Raw genomic sequence first — 20907 nt, 5'->3', positions numbered from 1 at the left:
GGTAATGCAAAGTATTTTGGGCTGACTTGGACTTGATTTAAGATCCCCTTTCCAAATTCTTAACCAAATCCTGCAAAAGGCATCTACAGCATGCATACAAAGACATGGATCAACAACCAGCCACCTGCATTTTTGGGGATTCTCCCTGAGGACTCACATGATGAGCATGTGCGCTTCAACATTTACCACTGCACCACGGCTTGTGGCTGCAGATGAGGGGTTTGCTTGCTCAAATGCCTCCCCACGGTCACGCTGGAGACGGCTGTAGAAAAATAGCTTGCTGGAGAGAAGGCTAGGTTGAACCTTCTCCCTGATCTGCTACTTTCCCATGTGTGTGCAGTTGTTATGGTCTGATATTGGGGAGCATCCGTACAGGGAAAGCCCCTAAATTTGCAGTCTGACGTGGAGCAGTCCGAGAAAGGCTTTGCCACGTGACTTTGCTGATTTGGGTAACGTGGTCCTGGGACATCGTTGCCGTTGCTCTGATCCATGTCATCTTTCTCCAATTCTTGTACCCCGGTGGTCTTCAACTGCTGGGTTATGAACCCAAAGCTGGTCGCGAGGTCAGGCCGGACGGGTGGCGGCAAGGCTGCGGCCGCCGTGTTGGCCAATTGCGAAAGTGGGTCCCACGTTGCAGGTTGGGAGTCTGAACTGGGTCTCGGGTTTCGACCAGTTGGAGACCGCTGTTTTACCCCATGCTTTCATTTCATATTTCCCTGTCCCCAACCTGGACATTTCTCAGTTGTTTATGCCGCTCCCTTGTCCTTCATTTTCAGTTCAATGCGAGTGCTGGGGGATGCTGTACAGAAGCCTCCCACCCATAGGAGAAGGTACAGCACAAACACTGTTGCTGACTAACCATGATGCATTTGAATGGCTACTAACTTCCTGCTTTTGTATTAATCACAACTCAGCACCTGACCCAAACGTCTGATTCTTCCAACACAGTTGGTCAACCGCTTAGCTTTTCCCCCTTTAGGGCTCAGGCTTGATGCAAAATGTTCCTGGAGCATTTTTCTTGATGGCCTGGGTTGCGGTACAATTTGACGGTTGAAATGAAGTTTGAAATGAACCCTGCCACCCACAACATTTGGCTGGCCTGAATTTGTGGTCACCACGACCTTGCTCTTCCCCCTAACTTGAAGAAGGGGCGGGGTCATGTCTTGATGTCCTGCTCAGCTTTGGAGGTTCTCCGAGTGTTTCCAAAGTGCTCACCCCCACCCAAATCCTCCCAACCACATACAGCCCTTCCTGGTCCATTGGGACATGTGAGGTTTTAGTCCCAGCCAATGTGGCTGTTCATTTCTCTCATAAAAGTTTCACTAATGGTCCATGTTTTTTGGAGTGAAACTTACCTCAGAGTTGGAATGTTCATGGGCATTCCATGATGTCAGAGCAGCTCAGCCAATACCTAACAGGCGTGTGTCCTGATAGGGTAGTTTTTGGTTCTTTACATAGATGCAATTTTCTACAAGGCACCATTGGTCAGGAACTGACCTACCCAAGCTCTGTTTGGGAAGAACAGGAGCTATGCAGGAGCACAGATTGTGTGTTGAATTGGACACATTTTCAGTCCATTCGTAAGGCTGACACTTGCAAAGCTATTGGGAAAATCAACTCCTAGAGGTCGCAGAACTGAGCCACGGCTGCTGTTCCTGCCAGCCTATTAACAAAGGAGCATAACCCATTTTGTTTTTAAAGAGCTCTGAGTCTTTAAAGGGTAGCAGAATTTGTAAGCATTCTTCTCCTGGACAACCCAGTAATGACGGGCCTCTTGCTCTCTTTTGCTTTTTGATGTCCCCAGTTTGAGCTGGTGTCCCTCTGGTGTCCAGTGCACTGCCATGGGTGCCGACTTTAATGGCAGAAGGTAGAGTATAAATAAATGTGCCAAAACATCAGAGGCAGCTTGCAAATCCGGCGCGGTCAGCTTCTTGTGTGGTGTCCGCAGCCTCGTTGCGTCTGCTCCGTGTTTGCTAGCTTGGGCGTTGTGCAGCCCCTGGTTCAAAGCGCTTTCGTTGTAAGGTTCTGATCCTGCCACCCACAACATTTGGCTGGCCTGAATTTGTGGTCACCACGACCTTGCTCTTCCCTCTAACTTGAAGAAGGGGCGGGGTCATGTCTTGATGTCCTGCTCAGCTTTGGAGGTTCTCCGAGTGTTTCCAAAGTACAGCTAGACTGCAGGGATGATCCCCGCTCCTATCTGCGCTGCCAAGCTTGGGAGAAGGGCGAGGGCTTTCTGGAGCCAGGCCGTCACCCTTGCCGTGGCAAGCAAATTTGTGACTCTCTAGCCAGGAAATCAGAAGACGTTTACTTCTTGGGAGGAGAGCAATGACAAATCTTGATCAAATAGTTAAGAGCAGAGACACCACACTGACAACAAAGGTCCGCATAGTTAAAGCAATGGTATTCCCCGTAGTAACCTATGGCTGCGAGAGCTGGACCATAAGGAAGGCTGAGCGAAGGAAGAGAGATGCTTTTGAACTGTGGTGTTGGAGGGAAATTCTGAGAGTGCCTTGGACTGCAAGAAGGTCAAACCAGTCCATTCTCCAGGAAATAAAGCCAGACTGCTCACTTGAGGGAATGGTATTTAAGGCAAAACTGAAGTACTTTGGCCACATAATGAGAAGACAGGATATCCTGGAGAAGATGCTGATGCTAGGGAAAGTGGAAGGCAAAAGGAAGAGGGGCCGACCAAGGGCAAGATGGATGGGTGATATTCTGGAGGTGACGGATTCAACCTTGGCGGAGCTAGGGGTGGTGACGGCCGACAGAGAGCTCTGGCGTGGGCTGGTCCATGAAGTCACGAAGAGTCGGAAGCGACTGAACGAATAAACAACAAAGTTTTAAGGGAGGCTTGCAAAGGCATGCATTAGCCCACAAAAAGTTTTCAGGCAGTCAGTATGAGAAAAGACACATAGACAGGGTGAAAGAGGGAGATGTGTAACCCGGACACAACTCCAGGTTACACATTTCTCACTGCCTAGTTGCCTGGAAGCAATTCTTCGCCCCAGGTGGTCCGAGTGAGTCGCTGCATTCAAGCCTGCTGCCTCTATAGCCGCTTCTCTGTGTTAGTGAAGTAGGTCTTGATTGTGCTAGAGTCTGCCTAGAGCTTCCAAGCTCAAAGGGAGATGTACTTAACAAAGTGCGTGAGCCATCCCACGACTTCAGTGAATGTAAGCTGGGCGAAAGGTGAGCCCCACTTTTCTTGGGTGGGGATAGCGCAGGAGGATTTGCAGGTGGATTGTCCTAAGCAATATAATAATAATTGCAAAGATTAAGACAAGTATACGAAATTTAAGAAGCATAAAAACAGACAATATCCAGTTAAAGCAACTATTCTGGGGTCAGTTAAAAAAAACTCAGCATATGCTGTTAAATGCTTGGGAGTAGAGAAAAGTCTTGACCTGGCGCTGAAAAGATTACAATGTTGGCACCAGGCTAGCCTCATCAGGGAGATCGTTCCATAATTGGGGGGCCACCACTGAAAAGGCCCTCTCCCTTGTTGCCATCCTCTGAGCTTCCCTCGGAGCAGGCACCTGGAGGAGGACCTTAGATGTTGAGTGTAGTGTACGGGTAGGTTCATGTCAGGAGAGGCGTTTCGTTAGGTATTGTGGTCTCAAGCTGTGGCAGTCATGAAAGAGAACTACACTTCAGTGGGTAGAGTTGATAGTTAGATTAAGACGAATGTTGCAAAGAATTGAAAATCCAATAAAGTTCCCAAAACGTAAGGCGTCTCCAGCCTAACATATTCGTAAACTAAATCAATACATTTTGACTGGGGTACCATATTCAGTAGCTTTGTTCGTGTTTGAGCCAGGCAACCATGGCCTATTCCTTTCCTGTTCCCCCTAGTTTTGCATTGGATTCCCCCCAGACAGGCTGTGTGGATGGAGTGTTGGACCAGATGGACCCTTGGTCTGTCCAGCATGGCACTTCTTATATTCTTATGACTTGTTATCTTCAACTCCTGCTGACTGTATTCTTCAAACTCTGTGCCAGCATTAAGTTTTTTCCTCATCTATTGAAAGACCACATTGATCTCCTAGAACAGAGGTGCAGAATACATGGCTTAAGGCTAAAAGAATTTTGACACCCCTCCTCTAGAACAAGATGCTTTCAGGTTATCAAGATCTGTTTCACCCTGAATTGAATGCAGGTCTCTCTGCGAAATGTCCTTCTGGAGCCGTCAACAGATGTATCATTTGTATTGCTTTGTCATTGTTGTCACTGCTAACTGCACTAATGCTAAATCATGCCAACTAACCAAGGCAACGAAGCCGATACGAGCACGCTTGCAGCAGAATGGTTTTCAACTGTATGTTTAATTGGCAGCTTCCTTCCGAATATGCTTTAAGCCAGCAGGTTTGGGGGTTGTTGATCCATCCAGAATCTGCAGGATTTTAATACCTCCAATTTGTCTTCAGTTACAGCTTAGAAGGCCTCGCCAGAGAGGCCGACGGCACTGCGAAGCCGTCCTCAGGGCTCGAGTCACCATCGCTGCATGACAAAGACCTCAGCCGAAGCCCCCTGGCACACGATGAGCGGGGGTCCTTGGTCTCCCTCACTGAAGAGCTCGAACTGGAGCAAGGAGAAATGAGAGGCTTTGACCGTCAGGTGAGCGAGGGCCTTCCGCACCAGGGGTGTTGAACCTCTTCCAGTCCGAAGGCCGGATTTCATCTTGGAGAAGCTCTCGGTGGGGCGGATTCCATGGGTGGGTGTGGCCAGAGGCAAAAGGGGCAGGGCCTCAAATACCCAAACTCCCAGCATGATTTTGCTTAAAGCTCTCGCCGCCATTAACTAGGCCTCAGGAGAAGCATCTCGGCCTTTTCGAACGGGCCAAAAACTGCACCAAAGATGGGAAACTCCCGAAGAGTAGGTGATGGGCATAATGGGGGCATGGCCACCTGGGGAAGCCCACAGGGCTGGATCGGGACCTGGAGCTTGAGTTTCCGCACCCCTGTTCTATGCGTTCCGTCCTTTGCCTTCCTTAAAGTTTTTGAACTAAGCTTATTCCTTGAGAGTCCATCTGGTTTGGAGCAGCCTGTCCAGACAGCTGTAGGCAGAAGCCTCTTGACTGCAGGCATGGCTAGCAAGGATGGATGGTGGCCAGCTCCAGCCACAAGGGGACTGGCTCCTTTTAAGGGCTCTGTGGCAGGTCGAACCTCAGTAGGTCTGTTGCTCTGCCCTCCATCATCAGTTCACTCTTCACCCTCATCTCCTGTGCCGTAAAGGGTTAGGGGTGTTGGGCAGAAACATAGCAGATTGTCCAGCTGCTAGATTTAAGCAGCTTATTTTTTAATGCATAATCCTGTTCCTGAAAGCCTTGCGGGGGGAGCGCAAACCTCTATTAAAACAATGTGCCCTCTCCCTGCATGCTTCCTTTTAAAATAAAAATGGGGGTGGAGGGTTGGCATTGCCACCCCAGTGCCAAAGTTCGCTGGCGGCAACTTGGGGCTGCAGAAAAAAAAAACGGAGGGGTCTGCCTGCATCCCAGGTGTGGCTCACCCCTTCCCTAGGGGCTGCCGTGACCCCCGCCCCCAGTGTGCTATCCTCCTCCTGTACAGCGAGGAGGTGGCGTTCAGTCTAGTTCTGTCGTCTTCCCCAGATTCGCCAAAGATCGCAGCCGCGTTTCAACTACAGCGCGAATCCCGTTTCTCCTCCGTTGACTAAATCCATGTCGCTGATGACCATCGTCCAAGCCGGACCAGACAGTGAGTACATGTGACTCTTTGTTTCGCGTTGCATTCAGCACTGGTTGGTGACTGCATCTTGAGTGTACTAATCACGCCTTCCCCTTTCCTGCAGCACGTAGCTCTGTTGCCACTTTGGGATAAATAACTGGAGGAAACCATGAATACACGGAGCTGCCTTGTCAGGAGTTAGGCCTTTTGTCCCTCTTTCCCAGTACTAGGGCCGTAATTCAAACAAGGCCTTTTCCAGAAATTCTGTCTGAGAGTTTTGATTGTGTGTTTTTTAAAAACGGGAGAAACCTGGGCGTGAATTTGGGAAATTTTGTGTACAAAGCATGTGCTCTACCACTGAGCTGCAGATCCTTTCAGGGACTGGGATGGCAGGAAGGGAACAAGAATGAACTTCCACCTTTCACACACACACACACACACACACACACCATTGCTGTACCTGTCATCCTAAGCAGCTATTCGTTCAGTGGACTGGGAAAACCTATCCTTAAAAAGCAAAAATAATAGAACCCGATGGGGTCACCCCATGAAGCTGAATGGTGGGAGACTCAGGACAGATAAAAAGAAGGACATCTTCACACATTGCATCGTTAAACTATAGAATTCACTACCTCAAGATTTAGTGATGGCCACCAGTTTGGATGGCTTTAAAAGGGGGTTGGATAAATTCCTGGAGGAGGAGGCTATCAATGGCTACTAGCCCTGATGTTTGTGTGCTGTCTCCAGTATTTGAGGCAGTAAGTTGCACCAGTTGCTGCAGAACATGGGTAGGAGGGTGCAGTTGCACCATGTCCTGCTTTGTGGGTCCCTGGCCGACAGCTAGTTGGCCACCGTGGGAACAGAGTGCTGGACTAGATGGACCCTTGGTCTGATCCAGCAGGGCTCTTCTGATGTTCTTAAATGTCAAAACACAAACAAACCATCCAGCCTCCAGCCTTATGACTAATGTTTTCTCCTTTGAGAACGTCAAACTGATTACTTCACCTATCTCTGGGGTTTTGAGAGATGCAAAGAACAAGTAATCTGTGCATCTGCTGTACTCTCTGGCGGAAATATGATGAGATGCATTATATTGGATGATTGTATGTGCTGTAGGTTTTCTTTATTGGTAGGTTGGTTTGTACAGTTTTGTTGAACATACGATGGGATTTGAGAGTTGTGGCCGTTGCATCCTTAGTGTCGTGTTCTGTACCCATCCCTCGGTCCATCCGCACTGCCAAGGGTAGGATGGTGTCAGCACTAGGAAAGACTGGGACAGAACCGTTCCATTCCATACTTGGGCCGAATACTCTTTCTCCTCCTAACTGGCCTGAAAAGAATGTGATGAAGATCCGTGGTGGTGGTCACGAGCCAGGTCTGCTGCCCAGAGCTCCCCTGAGGAAGAGTAAAAAAATAAATCAGGGCGGAATCTTGTTGGATCCACCCTTGATACTCAGAAACCTCCGGACTTGGAGGCTTACAAGTATCAAGTCCAGAGCAGGAGCGTGTGGTGGAGGTGATCTTCACTGACGCCGTGCCTCCCTTTCTGCAATTTAGGTAGATGGGTGTTATTTTGTTTTTTGCCCATCTAGCTGAGGAGGGGGAAGGGAAGGAGGCCTGGGGGTATGGTGTAACCCGTCCCATCCCTTCCTCTTCCTGCCCACTGGCACATTCCCTTTCCCTTTCTTCCAAGGTCGCGTTTGTGACCTCGGTGAGGCAGGGGGGTGCATTTCTCTTCACCCCAGCTGCAAGCGGGGTGGCGGGGAACTCAGACTCCTGGGTCCGAGGTCAGAGCACTGTCTCTGACCTCGGATCCAGGAATATGAAGTATTCTATGCCCCCCCCCAACTCTGTTCAGGACCCATAGGATTACTCTCTAATGCATGGAGAATCACCCTCCATTTTGAACATAAGTGCCAGCTCCCCAAAGCCGCCTGCATTTTAATTAGAGCATCTTCCTGTCGGAGAGAGTATCTTTGGATCTGGTACTTCCTTCTTGAGGGTCTCTCCAGGACGGAGACAGCCTTTCTTAGAAGTCCCATTTCAGTTTCTCAAGCCTTGTGACTAACAAGGATGTTGACAGGAGCTTTGCCTCCCCCTTAGCAATAGTAACCAAAACACTTCCTTGCACATTCATTCGAACGGCCACTTCCATACTTCCTGTGCCATATTTCACCAATTTTCCTCCTCGGTCTGAAGCCCATAATTTAATTTTTTTAAAAGCAATGTATTTTATTTTATTTTTAAGAAACAGCAAATAACCAGTTGGCGTCTCTCCCCCCCCCCCCCCCGGTTGCTAACCAAACAGTAAAAGGAAAACAAGAAAAAAATATCTTCTAAGAAAACAGTCTTGCCTGACGGACCAGTGATTTTCTCCCCATTACCGAAAAGTTTTCCATCCTACTTGGAAGGGGAATCTTGCATCAGTCGGAGGCAAACTGTGGCTCGTTTGACAAATTCCTCTCTTCTCTCTCTCTCCCTCTCTCTCTCTCCCTCCCTCCCTCCCTCCGTTGCGATATAATCTCCCTCTGCAAATGCCACCAAAGCTTGAATTAAATGGATGGGGGAAAAATATGCTCCGAAAAGCTGTGGGGATCAGCATTGCCATTTAGCAAACATGGGCCTTTTCAGCCCAGAACTCCTGCATTCGCTGAGAGCAATTCGGAAAAAATGAAGCCTGCTTCAGAGTCTCTTTAAGGACATGGGGGTCTGTGGACTCTTTCGCATTCCAGAGAGAAACCTCAACCCAGTGTGGGTCTTGAACTCTCTCCAAAGGCAGGGGCTGATGGCGGGCAGATGCTTTGCCGCTCTTAGCTTCTCAGCATTTTGTAGAGCTAGAGGCTTTATTTGAATGTTCCAGAGGCTGCTCCAAACTGTGGAATAAAAGCTGGAAACCAAATGAGAGGGGGGGGGGGGGGCGCTCAAGGCTGCCTGGCATGGTTCGCGAATGCAGCAGGCCCTCCGAGAGGAAAGGACAAGAGCATACCTGGTGGAGGGGATGGAGAAGTTCATCCCTTTCAAGTATCCCTGTTAAAGTTTGACTTCTATGAGGCACATTGCAATTGTCTTTCCTGTTGTGTGCATGGTTGTGAGGGAGAGACGGTTTATTTAGGGGATGCTTTCCCACAGCTCAGAGCCTCGTGTGGCGCAGAGCAGTAAAGCAGCAGTTTCTGCAGCTGAAACTCTCCCCACGGCCCGAGTTCAATCCCAGCGGAAGCTGGTTTCAGGCAGCTGGCTCCGGTCGACTCAGCCTTCCATCCTCCCGAGGTCGGTAAAATGAGTACCCAGCTAGCTGGGGGAAAGGTAATAACGGCCGGGGAAGACAACGGCAAACCACCCTGCTATGAGGCCTGCCAAGAAAACGTCAGCGAAAGCTGGCGTCCCTCCAAGAGTCAGTAATGACTCAGTGCTTGCATGAGAGGTTCCTTTCCTTTCCTTTCCCACAGCTCACACTAAAAGCACGATCATCCAAAGATTTCACGTTTGCGAGGGTTTGCGAGAATGCGCAAAGTGTTTTTATCCCACACCTCAGCCAAAAAAAGACCCCTGAAGCAGCTTGCAAGCAATTAAAAGACAGGGGGAGAAACCAAGTAATTTTAATTTTACAATGGGCCTAATCAGAAGGCACACTGAGCCATGGTTAGGCCGCTAATCCTTTTGCAGCAAATGGTTAGTGGGCGTGTTTAAACCATGGTTACGTAGCCACCATGGTTAGGAATGGTTCACTCAACAAGCTTAAACCATGGTTCACGTGACAAGCTTAAGTCTTGGTTCACACAACACCCTAAGCCATAATGTTTTGCTTGAAATGCTTAACTACCGTGGCTGGACAGGGTCAATCAAAAAATGCCGCAGCACAAAAGCAAAAGGAGATGGGGTGGGAAGAGGAAAAATGGAGCAAACCAAAAGATATTTGTACATTCAAATAAGGCAAGTGCAATTCAATAAACTTATCACAACCCCCCCCCACACACTAATCTAGACTTAATATGCAGTAAGTAAAGAGCAAAAGCAAAGTTAGTAGCCGCCCCCACCCAACCTCCCCCCTGTGGTGCTAATCTTAATGTATTCCAAGAGGCTGCAGCAGCATGGCATAAATACAGTTCAGAAGGACATGGGGCAGGGTAGATGGGTCGCAGATGCCTCCCTCATCTCCAGAGGAGGCTGGCAGCAGCAAGAGGAAAATATTGGGACACAGCAATGGTGGTAAGTCCTTTCAGGTGGTTTTTGGACACTAGTGCTGTCCTTAACAGATCTTAAGAACATAAGAAGAGCCTTGCTGGATCAGACCAAGTGCCCATCTAGTCCAGCACTCTGTTCACGCAGTGGCCCACCAGCTGTTGACCAGGGTCCAACAAAGCAGGTCATGGTGCAACAGCACTCTCCCACCCATGTTCCCCAGCAACTGGTGCACACAGGCTTACTGCCTCAGATACTGGAGGTAACCCTCAAGACTAGCAGCCACTGATAGCCTTCTCCTCCAGAAATTTCTCCAACCCCCTTTTAAGGCCATCCAAACTGGTGGCCATCACTACATCTTCCTTTAGAACAGCCTCATAACAATAAGGGTGAAAATTACCCAGGGACACGTTGCATTGAGTGAGCTTTGCAGTGAATTTGGAGTGTTACATTTGTGGCGTAAAAGTCAGTTGAATTTCAAGGAGGACTGCGATAACTCTAGCTACGTTTCTCGGGGAAGTGTCGTACACCCTGGAGATCTCTGCAGATTCTATATAAACCGAATTCGAAACCATTTTGGAGGTCCCTGGTAGAACTGCTAAGAGAGCGCCAATTTTGCAGGTGGTTTTAAGGGCAACCAGGGGAGCTTTAATAAGGTGGGCAGAATTTCTCGGGAGGGGCTTCATCTAGGGCTGAGTGACTCCCACACCCCTAATTTTATGGCTCCATTTGAAGGGGATCCACCTGGCTTGCTAAGAACCTGTCCAGGTATTAAGATTCGCAGGAGAGGGTGGCTGGGGCATGCCAGCTAGGGCATGCTGGGAGATGCTAGGACTTCTTTTCTGTCTGAACGTGCATCAGCTTGTGTTCTCAGCAAATGTACTGCTTGCAAGGAAGGCCTGTGCAGAGTTTTCTTAGTGGCCGAGTTTATTATTTATTTATTTATTTATTTATTTATTGCACTTATATACCGCTCCCATAGCCAGGGCTCTCTGAGTTGTTGGAAGGACTAGCGTTTATTGGGGAGCAGCCGCCTCCAACCTCATCCCCCGCCCCCGATCTTGTTGGGACTTCAACTCACACCAGCTCCCCCCAACATAACCAACAGCCAGGAATGCTGGGAGTTGTAGTCTGAAACATCCGGAGGGCAACAGGTTGGGGACAACTGCAGTTGAGCATCAGGCGTCTTCCAAGTTGCATCCGGCATTTTCACATTGGTGTTGAGCGCGCTCAGCTTCATCCAGCGAAAACGAAGTCCTTTCAAGTATCACAACTGGCTCCAGTGAGAAAGGCAAGCATGCGCTCGGATCTCCCCAGCGGGATTCTTCGAGACTTAACGTGCTCGATCCATTTGGGGTGGATTCTGATTGTTATGTGGAAGCCCCACTGAAATACATCCCTGCAATATATTTAGCACTGGAGAGCCAGGATCCTGCCATTTTTATTTTGCTATCCTTATCTTTCTCCTACTTGCTTTGTGGGGTAACGGGCAGGAGGAGCCCACAAGAATTACGTGGAACTAGTAAAAGGATTCCTGCAAGGTAAGGTTGCCTTCGGAGTCCGCTGTAGTGGATCCCTCTTGTTTTTAAGGAGATACTTCTACTAGATGTGTTGGCTTCCTCTTGCTAATAGTGATGTTGGCTTGTACGGTGCCCCCAGCTTTTGCTGAGCTGTTCATTTTTTTAAAGCAACCATCCCCAAACTGTGATGTAGCACAGCCAGGGCTCACAGGACGCAGCGCTGGTCCTTTTTCATTAGCAGGGATGCTGAAATCACCAGCTAACCCTCTCAGGCTTCCCTGTTCCCTCTGTGCTTAGCTACAATCCTGAGAATTGCTGGAGGGAATGAATTTTCCCAGCAACGTTAGATTGTCCCCTGTTGTCATGCAAAGTATTTTGTGGGGGCAATTAAGACCCACGAGCTTTACAAAAGACCTTGCTGGGGGTGGGGGTGGAGATGAAGACCCTAGAACTGGTTTGTTGATATGGATCGGCACAGCTGCCTGCATTTTTTGGACTCTCCTTAGGGGCGTGGCTGTAGGGACAGTCGCAGAGTGCCCAAGAGAGACTAGTTTACTACAATATAGTGAACTACAAGTTCAACCACAGCTTTTAAAGCTCAGCTAAAAACTTTTCTTTTTCCTAAAGCTTTTAAAACTTGATTTTGTTCTGACTCTATACTGTTAGTTTTACCCTACCCAGTGCCTGTTTATCCTACCCTGTGCCTGTTTGCATTCTCTTCCCCTCCTTATTGTTTTATTATGATTTTATTAGAATGTAAGCCTATGCGGCAGGGTCTTGCTATTTACTGTTTTACTCTGTACAGCACCATGTACATTGATGGTGCTATATAAATAAATAAATAAATAAATAAATAATAATAATAATAATAATAATAATAATAATAATAGTTTAAGGATCTGGGTAACTGCCCTGTCAAGCTATTTGTCCATTTTGCCCAGTATTGTCTGCTCTGGCCTGGTTCAGACAACACGCTAAACTATGCTGCTTAACCACACTATGGTTAATGGAATGCATTAAGGTCAATGCATTCCGTTAACCATTTTGTGGTTAAGCAGCGTGGTTTAGCGTGTTGTCTGAACGGGGCCCTTGTCTAGCAGTGGCTCTCCAGGGTCTTTCCTGGAGGGTCTCCTGGTCTCCAGGGTCTTTCCCATCACCTGTTCCCTGATCCTTCTAATGGGAGACAACCTGGGTTGAACCTGAGACCTTCTGTAGGCAAAGCTGGATCGCTTCTACTGAGCTGGGATCCATACCGCTGATTAGAAGTTTGGGAAATAGTGACTGAAGGTCACTGTACCCCAGGGTACAGCCCTGGGGTAGTCGGCAGAGAATCAACCTCCTCTCACTGCAGATTGTGAACCACCCCAGACTTTCCCCTCTTGGTGGGAATCTTCTAATGTAGTAAAAAAAAGCTGTTGATGTCAACTAAGAGCTTTTAGCCACGCGTAGATGAAACTCCCCCTCCAAATATTTCCTCTTTGCCCTTTTTAAAAAAGAAAAGAAAAAGATTTGAATTTGGCATGTGCATGTAGTACAGTAGTTAGATTGTTGTGGGAAACCTGGGCTCGAATCCGTCAAGCGTGCTCGATAGCCTTAGCAAGTCACCGTCTTGGACTGATCACCCTCCCAGGCATGGTTCTGAAGGTAAAACGCCCACCTGAGATCTTTGGCAGGAGGCTAGACATAAACCGATACACTAAATGAGAGACCTGAGCCTTCCCCATAAGGCATGCAAAGAAAGAACGCCCAAGTAAGTCAAACTTACGCATGTGAATAGCAGTGAGGGTAGCCGCTTGGAAACTCAACACCATCACAGTTCACGTGAAGTGGTTCTCCGTGCATCGATCAATTATTATTTTGATCAAGTTGGCGCAAATATCAACAAAAAGGAGGCAGGCTGGGTTACCGAGGTGAAATGACTGCTCAGTATGGGTCGGGAACGGCTTCATGCAAAAGCATGTTGCTCCTGCAGTATGGTTGGGTTTTCCAGCGGCTGCTGCGTCACTGTTTTTCACGTGTGGATGGCGCCTTAAATTCGTCATGTGAGGTCAGAAGAGGAAGTGTCTCTAGGTGGCAATGAAAAGGTTAACAAATCGGGAATGGCTCGAGTAAGCTCGTGGGGAGTCATTTTAAGTTAGGAACAGCCAGCTGATGTATCTCCTCCTTCCTTGGGGGGATTTAGTCCTACCACCCGTGGGGGAGTCCCTCCTGCACCGTCCCTTGCTGCAATGACACAGTGGCTTTTGGGTTGCCCATGCCATGCTGGGTGAGGTGCATCTGGGCATGCCTCTTTTCCCCCCCAGTCCTTCTTTGCCCAACCTTTGCTGAGGCCAAAGGTACAGGCAAGGTCCTGCTTGTGTTTGAGCAGATGCCTCTCACCATGGATGAAAGGAGAACCTCTCTTCCCTCCACTTCACTAGGAGATGTTGTATCATCCCTACGGTGCAAGGAGTGCCTGCCACTTCCTTGTGTCTGGAAAGGGAAGTGGAGCCTCCCCAGCCAAGCCTCTCAGTCATGGGCCCTCCATTCCCCAAGAGGTTAGACTGGGGAGAGCCTGTGCCTCCCGTTGAAGAAGGTGGCTCTTTGTGGATTTCAATCGTCATGTTGCCCTTTGCCTGTGCTGGATCAGATGCCCTTTGCCACGGCGGGAGGTTTCTGCACCTTGCTGCATAGCGGCTGAAGCTCTCTGAAGAGTTGCTATGAAAAGCTGCCAGTGAATAAGTCTGTGGGCCTGTTCAGACAACGCGCTAAGCCACAGTTAGGCCATTAACCCTTTTGCAGCAAGTGAGCATGTCTAAACCGTGGTTATGTAGCCACCATGGTCAAGAATGGTTCACGCGACACGCTAAGCCATAATGTTTAGCTCTAAATGCTTAACCATCATGGTTTAGCATGTCGTCTGAACAGGGCCTGTCGCCCAGGCCTGGAATGAAACCCTGCATTTCCTTGGTCCTGTGGTTTGTTTTTTACGCTCACGTATCTGTTTGGCTTGCCTGCATTTAGTTCTCGCTCCGCAAGTTTTCCTTTTGCTTTCCTTTTGGGCTTTGTTCTTGGCCACTCCCACTGCCACCCCTCCTTTCCGTTATCAAGAGTTTGTCTGTCTGTCTGTTTGTTGAAATGCATGCTCTAATGTCTGCTGTTAACCCACTTCTCAGCCCAGGGACGACCGCGGCCATCCCGGCGAATATCCTTCTCCTTCAGCATCTCTCCGCTCATTCCTAAGTCTAAAACTGTCTTTTCTATTGGCTCTTCTTCCAGTGATGAGGAGGAGGAGTTGGATAGTAAGTAACGCACTTGGGCAAAAGGAAGCTGGCGTTGGGAGGGGCTAGATAGAGGTGCTTGATGCCTTGCTTGGCTTTTTCCCCCCCTGTAATGCAAGTCGCCAAAGTTTCTGCCGCCTGCCTCGCTCACTCCTTTCCGTGTCCGAGGTTCACTTGCATCCCCGTAAAAGAACAGTATCGCTCGGGCACCTTGTCGCCTCTTCGGCTTGCAGCTGCGGGCGCTGCCAAGAATGCTCTTTAGCGGCATTTCCTGTGGATGGAGCCGTGTCCAAGCTCTCCTGATTTCCCCTCCCTTCGCTGTGCTCTCGTGCATCGATGGGGAAGGCGGAGCTGCACTTGCTGTGAAACGCTGCACCGAGTGAAATGCCATCGTTGCTGTTTTGCGATATCTCAGTGCTGCGCGTAGGAACCTGCACAATAAGGCTCACAGACGTGTGTATTTAAATTGGGGATGGACAACATTGGGCGGGGGGGATCTGGGGCCCACTTTTGACACGCACGCACGCACACATACACACACGTGGACTGCACTCGAGGAATTTTATGATGATGCTTCCAGTGCATGGAATTTTATCAACTTTTATGATGATGCTTCCAGTGCATGGAATACACAGATCCCTGGTTGCATGGACGGGAACACCCAGTCTCTTGGGCCATTGCCCTGGGCCTAATCTACACCAAGCAGGATATGAAAGTGGTATATAAAAGGCAGGAGGCACACTAGTGCTTTATAACGGTTGGGCCCATTGACACATACCATATACCGCTTTCATACTGCTGTATCCTGCTTGATGTGGCTCCTGCCTTTTAAATACCACTTCCATAGTGCAATATACTGCTTGGTGTAGATTAGGCCTTAGAGTGCTTTATTATTTTTATTATTATTATTGCATTTATATCCTGCCTTTTTTCCTCCAAGGAACCCAAGGTGGCGTACATAATCCTCCTCCTCTCCATTTTATCCTCACGACAACCCTGTGAGGTAGGCTGGGCTGTGACTGGCCCAAAGTCACCCAGTGGGTTTCCATGGCCGAGTGAAGACTAGAACCTGGGTCTCCCGACTCCCAGTCCAACACTTTAGCCACTACACCACACTGGCTTTAGGGTTATTCCGACACCCTTACATTTTGAGAAGCTGAAACTCTGATTTGCACAGCATGGCATGAGCCTATGTAGTTGCAATCCAGACCATTAAAGCAAATAACAGGCGTGCTGTTAATTCCAAAGAGATGCAGATAAGTGTCCAAGGTCCTACGCGTCATCCCTTACCTGCAGCACTTGGACGTCTACAGTTGGGGACTTTTGTTCATCATTAGTTTGCAACTTCAAAGGGCCACAAGAATTCTAAAGAGTGATCATCCAAGCCTGCTCTTGGGTGGGAGAGGGCTGTGGGACGTGAAACTGACAAGAAGCGTCTCCATACTTTGCCTTGAGGTTTGTCAGTTTCGGGTTGCAGCTGATATCTGTGAGGCTTGCGCAGTCAGGGTTGGAAGCTCTCCCAAGTCCGTTTTTCCCCAGCGAAAAAAATAGCTGTTGCTTGAATCAATAATGAAGGAGGCTGTTTGGATTCTGTACAGCTTCTTCTTCTTCTTTTTTTTATCCACTGCTCTATAAAGAGATTGCCTGACATGCCCGCAGACGCCAGCTGTGAAACACTCCAGATGATGTCTCTGGGGACAGTTGTATATACGTCATCTGGAAATATATGAACAAGCCCCTCTGGTCCTTAATGTGCATAAATCTGTTTTAAAAACTGTGAATGCAAGTGTGTGTGTGTGTGTGCAGAAACCCTAGTCAATGTTTTTGCTCATTGATAACCAGCTCTAATAAACCTTAGTTTAATGTGAGCAGCCTGTGGCTGTCTAGATGTGTTTGGACTACAACTCCCATCTTCCCTGACATTGGCCATGCTGACTGGGGCTGATGGGAGTTGGAACCCAACAATATCTGGAACCCAATAATTCCCGTCTTCTGCCTTAGTGGAACGCACTTGACCAATTGCCCATGAGAATTTCGCATTGTAATATTTCCTCTTTGTCTTTTCTCAGGTAACAGATCATTCAGCAGTACCAGCAGTTCGCTGACTCAGAGGTGAGCTGTTTGCAGTTCTCTTAAGTTTTTTCTTCTTCTTCCATTTGCAAACTTCCTTGAGTTCAGGAAGAATTAAAATCTTGGGGACGTCAACCAACGAAAGAAATCATGGTTGATTGAACTGTATGAGTTTTAGTCAATTAATCAAGTACCTGAATCATTAAAGCTGCATGACTTTGCATATTGAAGAAAGAAAGAAAGTTATAAAGGGGGAATAAGTGTGTCCTTTTCATTTATTTATTTTACTTGGTGCATGTATGTATTGCACAAAGCGTTGCCTGAGAAAAGGCATTTCTGCTCCTCCTGCCTGTAGAAGGAAAACTTTTAAAAAGACGGCCCTTGCTATCTTTGATTTCTATAAATACTTGTATTATTATTATTGTTATTATTATTATTATTATTATTATTATTATTATTATTATTTTATTTATTTAGCACCAACAATGCACTTGGTGCTGTACAAAATATACAAATAAAACAGCGATACCCTGCCTAGAGGCTTACAATCTAAAATCACATTAAAACATTTGAAGGGGGGTGGAAGGGGTTCACAAAGCAGAAATAAGAGAATAATCATAGTAATAAGAACAGTAAAATAGTTAAATATGCTAACTAATTGGAGGGAGTGGGATTAATTTATTTTTGAAATAAATTAACAACTAATTAATTGACTAATTGGCTAGATGCTGTAGCTCTGCTAAAACGTGTTCTTAAATTAAGAAAAAAACAACAACTTTGTTTCCTCCCTGAAACATTCTCTTGTCCAGTTAGCTCATCTTCCAGGAAGATGCATTTGCAGTTTTGAACAGCAGAGGGTACTGTTGCTATTTGGAATGTGTGTGGGTGTGATGCAAGAGAGGCTTTGCCATTAGGATGTCAGCCTGTTTTGTGGCAAGGCTCCTGCAGCTTTGAGCAGAGAGGCACGACAGGAAAGAATAGCAACCAGGGACACCTTCCCCATCATGGAGACATGGTAGTAAGCAAAAGCTTCCCCTGTTGAATTTGTACGTTGTGCGTTATGAAAGGCATAGCATAGCTGTCCTTGCTGGGAACAAGAAGGAGACAATATGCAGCCCTGGCACAGACACACAAACTGTGTGTGTGAAACTTCCCCTGGCACAGGGTCATAACCATGGCAAAAGCTTCACCGGCCTGATTTCTGCCTGTCAGCTTGCTGCTAAAGGCACAGGAGCAGGGCCAATGAAGACACGTTGGCACCTCCTATCTATCATTAACTAACACCAGGTTTTCAACAAAAGACAGGCAAGCTAAGGACATGAATGAACCAAAATCTTTTGGTTTGTTTTTTAATAGTGCAGAAAAATGGGGGTGGGTGGGGAGAGGGGCGGAATTGACCGCTGCTGTTTGAATCAGGAGAGAACGAGGTTCTGTGCTCTCTCTAAAATGTTGTGTCTCTTGGCTTCCAGCATCTGCGAAGAGGGCGGCAACTTCCTGCCTCCCAGCCCCTCCAGAAAAGACTTGGAAGGCAAAAGCGGAACGAAAGTCAGCCGCACCTTCAGCTACCTCAAGAATAAAATGTCCAGCGGTAAGAAGAGCAAAGTAAGTAGCGCCAGATGTTTGCGGCTCACTCGGACTTTGAGGGTACAGCGCTCTGAGCGTGGGGTGGGTGGATGTTATGCTGGGATGTGGTTCTCCAACTCTGGGGTTCCGCCTCCCCTGGAAGCGGTCCCACCCCAAGGAAGGAAAGGGTCCTGCCGGAGCCACAGCCAAAAGTGCTTTCCTCCAAACTGCCACGTGGTCCTTTCTCTTTAACTGGAGTTGCCTGGGATTGGATCTGGGACCTTTGCTGAGCGAAGCATGTGCTGTGCTGTACCGCTGTGCTGTCGCCCTTCCGAAAAGATGGCACACGAGTAGATGCCTTCTACCAAGTTGAACCATTCATCCGAGTAGCCCACCGTTGTGGCTGCAAGGCTTGGACCAGGGACTTCTCGCATTCAAAGCGTGTCCTCTGTCTCTGAGCTGTGGTCCCTCTCCCTTTTGGTCAAGCCATCAGCATTTCCCACTTTTACCGAGTGAATTAATGGAGATTTAAAATCAGCCCTGCAGCCGCAACTAGTTCATGCAAATGGTAGTGAACTGTGGTCCCATAATGCAGTTGGGAGGAATCACATGGTTTGAATGTTTGCCTTGCACGTGCTAAGAGGACCCTTGAACGTACTTAACTAACATATTAAGGAGAAAGCTTGGCTTGAACTAGTTTTCCTTATTTTTAGTTTTCTACATGCAGGGAGGGGAATTGTTTTAATATACAGGATCATTCAACAGTGCGATAGTCTCCACCTGCAACCCAGGAACTGTTTTACCATTTTATCTGTTAGTGTGAAATATAAACTCAAGGTTCGCACCAGATTGAGAATGCAAAGCTTGAATAGAGACTATTGACCTTTCTACACCTAAGGATTATCCCAGGAAAATGGAGGGATCATCCCTGCCTCCTCCCGGGATCCCCTATGTGTCATTTGCATGCAGGTGGATGATCCCAGGACGATCTCTGGGGGGAAAAAGGCAGTTGTAGAAACAGCCAGTGATACTGTTCACACAACACGGTGGTTGAATGTGGGTTGTTGTCGAACCATGGGTTGTTTGTTAAACTCTGGGTTAGCATATTGTCTGAACCCAGGGCATTTTCTGCAGGGTGGCTTGTTAACATGCAGGGTGGCTAACCCAACAACAAACCATGGGTTCTCAAGGTTGTTTGATCGAGAAAAATAAGCCACATTGCAGGATTAACAAGCCACCTTGCAGAAAATGTCCCGGGTTCAGATAACATGCTAACCCACAGTTCAACAACAACTCACACTCGACTGAGTTGTATGATCCCAGTCAGTGTTACTTCAGTATTTTGTAAATCCAGGAGCATAAAGATGCCCTAACTTACACATATCTACGTCCAGTTACAGCCAAGGAGCAACAACCAATGGGAAACTAGCTGTGCCTCTGTGGGGTTGCCATGCTACGTTCCCACATTCATGCCTCCGCGGAAACCATATAGTTCTCCAAAATCCGCATTACTGTAATACCTTTATTAGGCCAACCAAAACAAAATTGTACAAAGTTTCAAGTTCTCCAGATCTCTTCGTCAGGCAAGATACTACAAAAAGCAGGTTTGCAGGGGAATGGGGAGGAGGGAAATAGGTGAAGGGGGGGAATCTGACTTAATTGTGAAGTCTCAGCACCTGCTTGTTCAGAGTCCCAAGATAAAGTCGGAGAGGAGGGGTCTGCAGACTTGCAAATCAAGCCCCACAGGTCATGGTTACAGGCTGAATCTGCAGCTTTCCCTAGGATTGCTGGGAACCAGAAAGGGCAAAATGTTCTATCCCCCATTTTGGAAATATAAAATCCCGCCGTTGCTCAGACGTGTTTCCTTGCTGGGTGAAGCACACTGTCTCCTTTTACCAGTTGATATATATTTCTCTTCTATTGGTGCTCTGAGAATCAGATGAGAGTCGCTGGCCAAAAGCTCCTTACTCTCATAAAAAATGCTGGTGGAAGAAACGTTTGATAAGAATGTGTCAGAAGTTTGGATAACTGAACTTCGCATGATCTTTCCCATGCATTGCGCCAATGTGTTTCTTTCAACAGAGCTGCATGGTAGCATTAGCAACTAGCCCATAATCAGAATACTGGAGGACAGATTGCGTGACAAGGAGGGAGGGGTTTTTGTGTTGTTTTTTTGGAAAGATGACATAACATTGCAGCCAGAAGCCATTTCAAAGAATCTACGTTGGTTAAAAACACACACACTAACCTTTTCCAGAAAGACTGACAAGTTCATTCACAACTAAGTCTTAGCTACAAACTTCCATCTAATATTACAGGTATCCTACTTTAATATACATCAATAAAAATAATCCAGAGACCCATTTTGATAAAGAACTTTTAATTTCTGTCTTCCGCCCTTACTGCAAATGGAATTTGGCATCTTATTTATTTTATTATTTATTATTGCATTTATATCCCGCCTTCTTTCCTCCAAGGAACCCAAGGCGGCGTATATAATCCTCCTCCTTCCATCGCCAGCTGAAGACCTTTTTATTTTCTCAGTATTTAAACACCTAATTTAACTTAAATTTAAACTTTGCTGTTTTAATGCCATATTTTAACCTAAATCAATTTTTGCTGCGTGGCTTTTTC

At 47.5% G+C, this 20907-nt stretch overlaps 1 protein-coding gene across 2 annotated transcripts in view; it reads left to right on the top strand.

The window, feature by feature from the left end:
• Positions 1–20907, top strand: part of AKAP13 (A-kinase anchoring protein 13) — a 298396-nt gene that overhangs the window by 226452 nt on the left and 51037 nt on the right. The window contains exons 13-18 of one of the 2 annotated variants that reach the window (XM_063142171.1): positions 777–830; positions 1805–1867; positions 4425–4614; positions 5606–5711; positions 16710–16752; positions 18180–18312. In XM_063142171.1, coding sequence (XP_062998241.1) covers positions 777–830; positions 1805–1867; positions 4425–4614; positions 5606–5711; positions 16710–16752; positions 18180–18312 — 589 coding nt within the window. The remainder of the gene's footprint in view (positions 1–776; positions 831–1804; positions 1868–4424; positions 4615–5605; positions 5712–16709; positions 16753–18179; positions 18313–20907) is intronic. The other variant, XM_063142172.1, reaches the window with a different exon arrangement.

Source organism: Elgaria multicarinata, chromosome 16 (assembly GCF_023053635.1).
Source record: "Elgaria multicarinata webbii isolate HBS135686 ecotype San Diego chromosome 16, rElgMul1.1.pri, whole genome shotgun sequence".
Classification (NCBI taxonomy): Eukaryota; Metazoa; Chordata; class Lepidosauria; order Squamata; family Anguidae; genus Elgaria; species Elgaria multicarinata.
This window is presented reverse-complemented; position numbering and strand designations above follow the sequence as displayed.